Source organism: Marmota marmota, unplaced genomic scaffold (genome assembly GCF_001458135.2).
Source record: "Marmota marmota marmota unplaced genomic scaffold, marMar, whole genome shotgun sequence".
Taxonomy (NCBI): Eukaryota; Metazoa; Chordata; class Mammalia; order Rodentia; family Sciuridae; genus Marmota; species Marmota marmota.
The window spans coordinates 8,599,867-8,611,915 of record NW_026000169.1 but is presented as its reverse complement, the minus strand read 5'-3'; the positions used below and the strand labels follow the sequence as shown (position 1 = coordinate 8,611,915).

Genomic DNA, 12,049 nt, shown 5'->3' with positions numbered 1-12,049 from the left:
TGAATAATTCTCATTATTAAGTAAATTATTGAAAATAATTATAAATTTTTGGAAAATGGAGGCAATATCCAATCACTAGGACATAGTCTAGTGCTTAGAATCATTTGCTAAATAAATGAATGAGTGCATTCATGAAATAGTATAAAAATTTTATCTATTACTCATAGGCTACACTACATAATTTGAAATAAATATATTGTCTTTGGTTTACAAAGAACATATATTTTAGCCTTTGGCTGTAATCTCCATGCTAATGGCCACAAATCTGATCCTATTCAGTTTTTCATATGCTCAGGAAGTATTTACTAATTTTAATAGGAGTTTAGAAAAATAACTTAGCTAGATTAGATGTACAAGAAAAATAACTCCATATGATTTAGATATGAATTATTACTTTGGAATATTCACTCTTCCCTTTCATTGAAATTAATAATTCCAAATTGACAAGGGGTGTGAAATACTTACCATTTGTATTTATAGTAGTCTTTTTCTCACCGTTGGTCAAATTAGCTGTTTGAGTCCTTTCTTCATTTGTTTTGAGTACATGCAAAGATGCTGAAACTTTCCTTTCTTTCTTTGATTTATATGGATTTTTGTGTAGAAAAAAGAATGGTATGGAAGAAATAATGGATAGGAGTCCAGATATAAGGAAACTAAGCCACCAAGCACCAACCCAGCGAGAGTCCGTGGGAGTTATTCTGATGCTGCCTAAAATAAATAAAAGAACCCAGTAAAAAATAATTTTGAAAGATAATAATATCTAAGCAATAATAACAATGATTGCTGTCCTCCATAGACAAAGAAAGTAAACTGTATTTCATCAATTCAAAGATGCTGTTTTCTTCTTTTCATATTTTTTAATCTCAGAAACTGGGATAAGTCTAACATTTAATGACATCTTAAAATTGCTGTTATCCATGAATCAGTTATGGGACTATTTTCATAGCCTGAGCTTGTGTAAACATGGTGGCTTTTTTGATGATATGACTGCAAAACTGCCAACATTGCATATCTAAGTGTGAAAATGACTTTAAAAACATGGAAGGAATATGAATGTTCATTGCCATCTGAAAATATCTAGGGATACCACCTGCTGAGGTCAAGAAAGCACCGATAATGAAAGTTAAAGCAGTTTTCAATAAATTCTCATATCCAATAGAAGAGCTTTTCTCCCCTGCCCAGAAACTTGTATTTATAACTTTTTTTTTTCACAGCACAGAGGATAAAATTGGTGAAAAAATACAGACAATGAAAATCTGAATTTAAAAGTAACCCAGAAAAGTTGTACTCTACATGTTAGAAATAATTCAACCTTTTTATTTCAATTATGTGTTTCTTTAAGGCATGCATAAAGATTATATGTTAAAACTATATATCAAGTATAAATGAAGAACTTCAGTAAATACAAGATGAGCAGTCTAAGTATTAAGAAAGGATACATAAGATTATCAGCAAAATGACAAAATAGGAAGCCATAAATTCCCATACACTAACACACTGATTCAATAGCATTATACAGATCAATTCCATTTTTGAGAAACCCAGAAACTTGTTGAGAAGCACCTATACCCCAAGTAAATAATAAATTAGCCACAATGAAACCAGTAGGAAAATTGGAAACCCCATTTCTTTATAATTCACAACTCAGTATAATCCCATAAGATCAGGAAGAATTAGCAGTTTGAACTAGTTTGTGGATACTTGCTGCAACTCTTCTGCTTGTCACAGAGTGAATGGGAACAGAAAGGGTTGGACTATACATCCATATTTCTATTTTTCCTGATCAAGGGATTGAAGGGATTGAGTGCAAAACCAAGCAGCAGCAGCTATTCTCATATTCAACAAAGCAGATTCCAAGCAAAAAATAATTAGAAAGGTCAAATAGGGTTACTTTACACTGGTAAAGGGGAAAAATACAACAAGAAGATAAAAGGATAGTAAATATTTATGCCTTAAACATTGGTGCATCTAATAAAATAAACACAAACAAACAAAAACACTTGTTGACATAGGACTCTGACCACAATAATACTAATAATTTCAAAACACTTTTCCTCCAATAGATAGGCCACCCAGACACAAAATTAGTAAAAATACTCAAGATCTAAACAATACCATAAATCAAATGGCTCTGACATCTATAGACTGTTTCATCCAACAATAGCTAAATTCACTTTCTTCTCAGTTGTTCATGAAACATCTCCAAAATATACAATATTTTAGGCCACAAAGCAAGTTTGAACAAATACAAAAGAAAAATGATAGCGTTCCTTGCATTTTGCCAGATCAAAATGGAATGAAGTTGGAAATAAACAGCAAGAAAAATTATGAAAATCACATAAATACATGGAGACTGAAAAATATAGTTTTGAATGAGGAATGGATCATAGAAGACATGAAAGAGAAATTTAAAAATTCCTGGAGTCAAACAAGAATAGTGACACAAGGTACCCAAATGTGGGACACTGTGAAAGCAGTTCTAAGAGGCAAGCTTACAGCATTAAGTGCCTACATAAGAAACAAACAATACCTCTCAAATAAAAGTCTAATATCATGTCTCAATGACCTAGAAAAGCAGAAACAAATTATTTCCAAACAGTAAGAAGAAAGGAAACAATAAATATCAGAACAAAAATTAATGAAATGAAGAATAAAAAAGGCAAATGATTGATGTAGCAAATATTGGTTTTTTGAAAAGATAAACAAGATTAATAAACCTTTAACCAAAATAACCAAAAGAAAATGAGAGAAGACTCAAGTCAACACAATTAGAGATGAAAATAGAGACGCTGCCATAGACATTCCTGAAATCCAGAGGGTCACTGGGATTGAAAAATTACATTCCAATAAATTGGAAAATCTATAAGATATTGATAAAGTTCTAGATATATCTGACCTATCCCAATTGAACCAATAGAACATAGAAACCTAAACAGACCAATATCAAGCAATGAGACTGAAGCAGTGATAAATAGCCTTCCAAAAAAGAAAAACCTGGAACTACATGGATTCTCAGCTGAATTCTACCAGACCTTTAAGGAAGAACTAATAGCAATTCTCCTCAAATTATTCCATGAAATAAAAAGAGAGGGAAATTCATTCTATGAAGCTGAGTATCACCCTGATACCAAAACCAGATAATGATACCTCAAAGAAAGAAAGCTGTAGACCAATATCAATTATGAACATACAGAGAAAGGCATGTAATAAAATATTAGCAATCTGCATTCAAAAACACACAAAAAAAAGCACTATGGGATATCACTTTACTCTCATTAAAACAGCTATTATAGAGACAACACCAAGAATATCAAACAAATGTTGCTAAGGATGTGGAGATATCAGAAACTTTCTACCCTGTTGGTAGAAAGCAAATGGTGTAGGCACCATGAAAAAAACAGTATGAGGGTTCCTTGAAGAATTATTGAACTACCACATGCTTATCCCACTTCTGGATATATACCATAAAGAAAAGTATGATCTCAAAGAGATATTTGGACTTACATGTTCATTGTGGTACTATTAACAATAGTCTGGATGTGGAAACTAACTAATGCCATCAATGGATGGATTAAAAAAGCATAACACACAATGGAATATTATTCAATCTTAAAAGAAAATCCTGCAATATATGAATAGCATAATTGAGCTTTGAGGGCATTATGCAAGAAACAAATCAGTAATAGGACACATATTGCATGATGACATTTACATGATGCATCTAAAAAAAGTCAAATTCACAAAAGCAGAGAGTGGAATGGTGATTTCCAGGGGCTCTGGGAAGGGGAAATAAGGAGTTGCTAGTTAATTGGTATAAAATTTCAGTTATGCAAGATGAATATAATTTTGAAATCTGGTTATAACATTGCACTCATAGTCAACAATACTATGTTGTACTTTTTAAATAATCTATTAAGATCTCATGTTAAGTGTTATGTGTCCTTACTACAATAAAATAAAAATAATTGTAAAAGTATATGTGTATACACATACTCCATAGATTTTTTAAAAAATATGGAATGCTTCACAAATTTTCCTGTCATTCTTGTGCAGGGGCCATGCTAATCTTCCCTATGTCATTTCAATTTTAGTATATGTGCTGCCAAAGTAAGTACCACCCCCTAAGAAGTTCAAAGCACAATTTAATACCATTATTCTTTGACCTACAAAAATGTCATTAACATAAGAAAATATTGTATTGACGATTATCTTAAGTTTATAAAAATAAATTATTTTCAAATATGCACAGATCTGGGTTTAAAATTTATTTACATGATCTTAATTTTTCATAATCAACCACTCAGATAGACTTCTGTAAATGATTGGTTAAATCAGTGACTTTATCTATATGATAAATATTTTTTCTTACTCAACATCTGTCAAATATGTGATTTTGGTTAATTTTCTATTCTCTCATTGGCCTACTATATAATAGAAAAAAAAGACATATCCTTCATATCCTAAGTAGATCTGGCCTGCCAAACTGTTTTCTTTAATTTACATACCATATTAAAATCAAAAAATTATAGATGGATTTGTCCAGAAACCAATCAAAATACCTTGTCAATGATAGAATCAAACTTCTACAAAAAAAGAATAGTACAGATGGTTTTGGGTAGATGGCGAGGGCAATAAATCCCCACCAACTCTAACCAGTCTGCCCACCACATCCTAACTTCCTATAGCAGAACCTGTATCACTTTATTCATTTATGTTATCTGTTTGGCTCCTGTAGACATTAGAGTTTGCTAAGTATACTTTGTAATAAGTTCACTTTACACTCATTACTGAAAAAAGATACAATAAGGTCTGAACATTCAGTTGTATAAATTGAATTACCATGAATCCTAAAATGTTTATGAATATTTCTAAATATTAGGGGGATTTTTAAAAAACTGTTATCTTAAAGAACTTCACAACTTACTTCTGTACTCTTAGTGATGAAAACAATAATGAGCTTGGAAGTGAATAAGTAAAATTGAACAGAATGTGAGCCAACTCAAAGTCATGTATTTAAAATAGAAGACATGAAACATTTCATCAGCTATTTGCTTTAGTCTTGTATTAGCAAACACTTTCAAGTTTGTGCCTACTGTTAGCCTACTGTGATAACTAGTGCATTTTAAAAGTAAATCTTTTGATCTCCTTAGAATGATCTATTGAAGTCCTGATAAGATAGAAAATTGAATATGTTTGTTCACAGGCACTAATTATTTGTATGTTAAAACATCTACCATCCTGTCATTTTTTAAAAGAGATGACAGCGGGGTTGGGATGTAGCTCAGTGTTATAGCATTTGCCTACCTTGTGTGAAGTCCTGTGTTCAGCACCAAAAAAAAAAAAAAAATCACTAAAAGAGATGTCAAGTAAATACAGAAATGTCTATGGCTTGTTGTCATAGGGCCTACAACACAGGCATGCTTTTGGTGATGAACAGGGAGACTTAACCTTACTTTGGGCCAACGGAAGGTGGTGACATTAGGACTTCGCTAAAGAAAAGCCACATTTGGGATGAGATTTTAAGAACCATGCAAATGGAAATATGAGAAAACCTTTTCCAAGTACAGGGAAGGGTACTATTACAGGACACTTTGAGACTCCTGCAATTAATATGACATGGGATATATATTAGAGAAGGAATGGAGAGGTAAAAAACAAAAATGGTTAAGAAAGAAAGAAAGAAAGAAAGAAAGAAAGAAAGAAAGAAAGAAAGAAAGAAAAAAGAAAGAAAGAAAGAAAGTCACAAACAGCCATATATCTCATTATGGGGAATTTGACTTCAATCCTTAAGTCCAATGTGAAATCACTGAAGGAACTTAAACAAGGGACAACATGGGTCATATTTGTTTAGAAAGATAATTCTGGAAGCATTATGCCTACGAACAGGTGAGACCAGAGGCAAAGAGTTCAGATGAAAGGTTAATCAGTAATTCGGTCAGTAATTGAATTAAGGTTAGGTTATTTATGAAGAGAGGGAACATAGGAAATAAAATGGGTATAGAGGTAAGACAATGAGCCAGATTTGGACACATTGAGTTTTAGGCATTTATAAGACATCTAAGAAGGAAAAAAAAATGAGCGAGTACTAAAAAAAGTGTAAATTTTAAAAAGTTGTAAAAAAGTATCCATTAGAAATGCATTGGATAGAAACTAATTGTGTTTCATAAATAATAAAAGTCAGATTATAATCGAAAAGTAGATGGGAGGTAATAAGTGAGACATTTACATTTAGATTATTTCTTCCAGGTGCTTGGCTCTAAAGGAAAACAGAAAAACGCAAAATCAGCTAAAAGGTTGTTTGATGGATAAAAAATATTGTATGTGTAAAAAAAGATGGGAGAGACTTGAGTGTGCTTTCTTAAGGAAAAGAGGGAGTGGCAATGGTGGGTAGAAGGTGCAGATTGGACCAGGTAAAGTGGTTGATGGAATCAGATCTTGGAAGACATGGAAAGAGGATCCAAACCACAGGTGAATCTATTAATATCATCTGAAGATGGAGGCCTTTCCCACTGAGTTGGGGAAAACAGGATGAAGATACAAGATGAAGGTATAAGAGCTTGAAGTTCCCATACCTTCCACATTATTTCTCCTAATTATGAAGTAAAGCATGCTCTGAGAGTCAAGAGGAAGGTCACAGATGTCATTTATTCCTTCATTCGTTTATTCCACAAGCACTTATTGGATGTTGCCATATGCCAAGCCTTCTGCCAGGGCCAGGACACGAGGCTGGACCAAAGTTCTTGGTAAGAGTCCTTTAAACTACTCCAGATATAAGTCAAACCAGCAGTCTCTATGGCAGCTTCAGCAAAGCAACCTGTAAGTTCTGCACTTCAACATCCAAACCACCAACAATCAAAAAACGAAATTGACTCGACTGGGTGGTCAGTTCTGGGAGAGGAATATTTAAAGTTTGTTTTGGATCACATCATATAAAATAAGATTGTTTACATTTTTCTCATTTTATATTTAGTTGTAAAAGCTTGGTATACATAGGAGCTGAATTTTACTTTCATTATAATTACTAATGTGCTTTTTCCTACTTGTTACCTTTGAAAAATAGTAAGCAAATAGTATTAAAAGAGTAAATTTAATAATTTGGCAGAATGGTATCAGGTTTTTGAAAGAAATTATTGTGTTACCTTGTTGTGATTGTACTTACTTAGATCTACGTAGCCAACGTCCACATACATTTTTGCAAACACAGATCCCATTACAAAGCCAATGACTGGACCAATCATTGCTATTGCTTGCAACCCACCTGAAATACGATGAAACAAGTTTATCAGATTCTAAGAATACATGGTTCCTGTTCAATATGTTTTTAAAAGTAACATTACACAACACATTTATCTAAACAATTTTTTTTTTAGTTAAAAGAATTAATTTAGTGACACTATTATTTCAAGGATAAATCCAGGCAAAATAATCATTCAATTTCATGTTTTCTGTACATTACCTATGTAAACAGAAGAATGTCCTTCTTTAGCAAAATCATCAATATAAGAAATCCCCAGTGGCACGATAGGAGTTTCTCCTATCCCACGAAGCATGTTACCCATTAGGACATATATCCACATGTATGATGATTCTTTTTCACAACCTTGGTAGACGAGAAGATTTTATTTTAAATATTAACTTCAGCATTTCTATCAGAAACTGAACTACTTTAAACAATTAAATATTACTGTGGGGATTTGTTTTTGTTTTTTTTTTTTTGCTTTTTTTCTAATTTTAAGTGATTTATATTCACTTTGCAAAGTTTGAAATACAAACAAACAAAAAAACCCAAACACAAATACACACACATAAAAAAGTAAAAATTAGCTGAGATCCTACTATACAGAAAATCAATTCTGATGTTTGTTATATACCTTCCATACTTCAGGTTCATATAAAAGTATGCATAATATGCATCATAGACTTAAATATCCAATTCATATTATAATCTGTGTATACATTTAACACTATATTATGGCACTTCTCCTATTTAGCTTGCTCTGTGTTGTCATTCATATCAGGATCTCAGTGATAGCACAGTACTGTGTTAAATAACAGCTTCATAAGAAATTTAGTCAATGCTATATTTTTAAATTGTAAAATATTTCTTATTTTTATTCTGTTAAATATGGATGCTTTGGCTATAACTATAAATAAGACCTTGTGCCCATTCCTGACTATTTCCTTAAGTTTAATCGATAACAGTAGGATGAGTGTGAAGTATATTTTTGTTCTTTAATGCATAGTGAAAATTAACCTCCAGAGTTACAAATTTACATACTCTTAACAATACTAAAAATCTAAAATCATTTTTCTTCCTCCCACTTCATTTATCTATTAATATTTTCCTATCTAATAGTTAAAAACTTTAGTGTTATTATTTGTAATTATAATTTGTGTGAATTATAATTTATAGTAGGTAACAATATTTAATTGGCATAATAATTTACATATCCATAAAGAGCAAGTTTCTATTTTTTTCACATACTTAGGCCAGCTCCTATTGTTTTATTTCAAATGTAGATGTTCTTTGCCAATTTTCTACTGGCATCTTCCTCTTTTCTAAAAGGTCTTTATATTTAATACATATTAACATGATGATTTTTGTATGTAAAGGTCAAAACTTTTTCCTATTTTTTAATTAATTTTGCCAATAAGTATCACATTTTCATAGATATAAGTAATTTTTCATAAATTTTAGAATCATTTTCACTGTCACTATTAATTCTTACCTTCTTCTGTTATCTCAGGTTGTGTTCCAGTGAGTGATAAAGTTTGATTAACCAAACAGGTTAGTGTTGAATTCTCTGATAGATTAATATGGGCATCAGTAGAATACTTGTAACTGTAAGAATATCAGGACATAAATATTTGTTCATCTACTGAATATTTTTACTATTCCCAAAAACACAAAGAAATTTTACCCTGTTTGTGTCTGCCTTTTCTCCAAATTACCAGAATCCTCTACTTCAGTTTTATGACCTGTATTTTAGAAGAGATTATGGTGAATGTGAAGTGGGAGTGTCCATTCAGAAAAGTCATTCCTTGATGTCAGTCCGGGACTGATTGTATTCTGGTCAATACTGTATTCTTGTTTCATCTTTTTGTTTTTTAAACTTCTAACTATAAACTGTCTGATAATTTACAATGACATTTTATAAACTTTAGAGGAGTGTTTTCTAAATCAATCTAAAATGCATGCCAGTTCATCTACATTTTCTATTAATAACCTGTTATTCTTTCACACACAAACACACTCTCCCTCTCTTTCTAATTCCTATCTCTGCAAAACTTAAAAACAATTATAATGCACCTCAATTTGATAAGAGAAAACTTCTTAGGAACAACAGAGATAGAGTTAGAATAGGGACAAATTCTGATCCTCAAAACATTGAAGTACCCTGTAGCTCTGTGGGCAGCCTAATGTATGTCAGGCATTGTGCTCAGCTGCAAAAACATAGAAATGAATCAACAGCTTTTGTACTTAAGGACTTTCACACTAAGATAGACAGATATGATAAATGATATAAGTTTCATATACAAGGTTCTGAGTTGTCATAAAGGAAAAAGGGATGATCAGAGTTGCCTGAAGGTGGAAAATAGAGTGTATTGAAGAAGATCTCACCATGACGATGACAAGGGAGAAGAATATTAGTGAGGAATAGGAGCTTAATAGACAAAGTAGGAAAAGTGTTCAAAGGTATTGGAAGAGTATATGCAAAATTATGATATATTATGGACATTTAGTGAACTGCAGCTTTAGAGTGTGGTCCTCAATGATGGGGAGCAGCAGAAGATCAATCTGGGAAGATAACAACCAAATAAGTGAGCACCATGCATGTGCAAATGACTATAGGTATTAACCCACAGGCAAGGGGCTTTTAATATTTTGACTGTCACTACCAATAAGAAATGCATTTTACATTACAACCACAATACACACACACACACACACACTCACAAATGTATGTACAGGTAAAATGTAAGTTTCTCAGAAAAGTATTTATCCCCATCTACATTGTACTCATTTTATTCTGGCCTATGGGGAAAATGTTAATTTCAATAATCTGAATTGCTTTATTGGTACAGAATCTGAAGTTTGAAAAACTGCTCTAGGAAATCGAGTTTTAAATAGGAGTAAAATCATTAGATACACATTTTAAAGTATTGAATATGAGTTAGAATAGATGAAATTGGAAGCAAAGTCCACACCAGAGAATGAAGCCTCAGCTAGGTAAGGACAGTGGAGCAGTCCAACTTTGACAGACTGGAGATAAAAAAGGAAGATTTGGGTGATTACCAGGTATCCATGTTTCAGTAAATAGACAGCCTAGGACAAGGCCCTTGGTTTTAAGTTCCTTTTGAGTAAAGGAATCATTACGAAAGAATGAATGTGAAAAATCTGAACTGGTCTTGGAAAAATGATGAATTCAGTTCTGAATATATGGATGGAAAAGGCCTGTGGGACAGGAAGTTGGAAATATCCACAAGCATACAGATCTTGAGTACTAGAAAATGTCAGCATATATTGATGATAGTTTTATTTAAAGCATATATCCCATCAATCATGTAGAATGAAAAGTTAAAAAGACTAATGGTGGAGTTTAAGAGGTACTGAAATTATGATGTTAGCCATGAAAGAAAATGACAGGCATGTTAAAAAAGAGCCCAAATATCCAGAGTATACAAAGAACTCAAAAAATTAGACAATAAGATAACAAACAACCCAATCAACAAATGGGCCAAGGACCTGAACAGACACTTCTCAGAGGAGGACATACAATCAATCAACAAGTACATGAAAAAATGCTCACCATCTCTAGCAGTCAGAGAAATGCAAATTAAAACCACCCTAAGATACCATCTCACTCCAGTAAGATTGGCAGCCATTATGAAGTCAAAAAACAACAAGTGCTGGCGAGGATATGGGGAAAAGGGTACACTTGTACATTGCTGGTGGGACTGCAAATTGGTGCTGCCAATTTGGAAAGCAGTATGGAGATTCCTTGGAAAGCTGGGAATGAAACCACCATCTGACCCAGCTATTCCCCTTCTTGGACTATTCCCTAAAGACCTTAAAAGAGCATACTATAGGGATACTGCTACAACCATGTTCATAGCGGCATAATTCACAATAGCTAGACTGTGGAACCAACCTAGATGCCCTTCAATAGATGAATGGATAAAAAAAAATGTGGCATTTATACACAATGGAGTACTACTCAGCACTAAAAAATGACAAAATCATGGCATTTGCAGGGAAATGGATGGCACTAGAGCAGATTATGCTAAGTGAAGCTAGCCAATCCCTAAAAAACAAATGCCAAATGTCATCTTTGATATAAGGAGAGCAACTAAGAACAGAGCAGGGAGGAAGAGCATGATAAGAAGATCACCATTAAACAGGGACAAGAGCAGGGAGGGAAGGGAGAGAGAAGGGAAATTGCATGGTAAAGGAAGGAGACCCTCATTGTTATACAAAATTACATATAAGAGGAAGTGAGGGGAAAGGGGAAAAAAAACAAGGGGGAGAAATGAATTACAGTAGATGGGGTAGAGAGAGAAGATGGGAGAGGAGGGGAGAGGAGGGGGGATAGTAGAGGATAGGAAGTGTGGTGAGCCGCTTCTGCCGTTTATGCAAATTATGGTCGCCATTACAAGATGGCGCTGGCTCCGCTGTGGTCTGTGACAAACAACTCCTTATTTGGGAGAGTTGGCGCATGACTTTTCATCACCCTATGAGAAAGCTCCACGTGGCTGCTTTGCATTGGGGCTTGAGATGCTATATTAAGGCTGGGAGGGGCATCCGAGAGAGAGAGAGAAGAAGAACTATCAAGAGCCTGAAATAAACTACTGAAAGAAGATTCCTGAGTGTTGCGTCTCCTTGCGGGCAAGAAGTCGCAACAAGTGGTGCCGAAACCCGGGAACCAGAACTTTCAGCAGTCAGGGGGGTGCACCGTAGTCCCAGGTAAGTGGGATCCGCGACCAAAGCGGGGCAGCAGCTGCATTGTGTACTTTCGTTTTTACTTTCGCTTTTGTTTTCTGTGTTTCT

The 12,049-nt window shown here is 33.5% G+C and overlaps 1 protein-coding gene and 1 non-coding gene across 5 annotated transcripts in view; both read right to left on the bottom strand.

The window, feature by feature from the left end:
* The window catches only part of Slco1b3 (solute carrier organic anion transporter family member 1B3), a 73,570-nt gene that overhangs the window by 24,526 nt on the left and 36,995 nt on the right, over positions 1–12,049 (bottom strand). For all 4 annotated transcript variants that reach the window (XR_001504814.2, XM_015498218.2, XM_015498219.2 and 1 more), the window contains exons 5-8: positions 8,730–8,842; positions 7,457–7,600; positions 7,160–7,258; positions 466–708 (exon numbers count right to left, since the gene is read on the bottom strand). Coding sequence is in view for 3 of the 4 variants with exons in the window: in XM_015498218.2 (XP_015353704.1) it covers positions 466–708; positions 7,160–7,258; positions 7,457–7,600; positions 8,730–8,842 (599 nt within the window). In the remaining variant the exon portion in view is untranslated. The remainder of the gene's footprint in view (positions 1–465; positions 709–7,159; positions 7,259–7,456; positions 7,601–8,729; positions 8,843–12,049) is intronic.
* On the bottom strand, positions 4,009–4,115 carry LOC125611810. Its single transcript, XR_007342050.1, has one exon. It is a non-coding gene; the product is annotated as a U6 spliceosomal RNA (small nuclear RNA).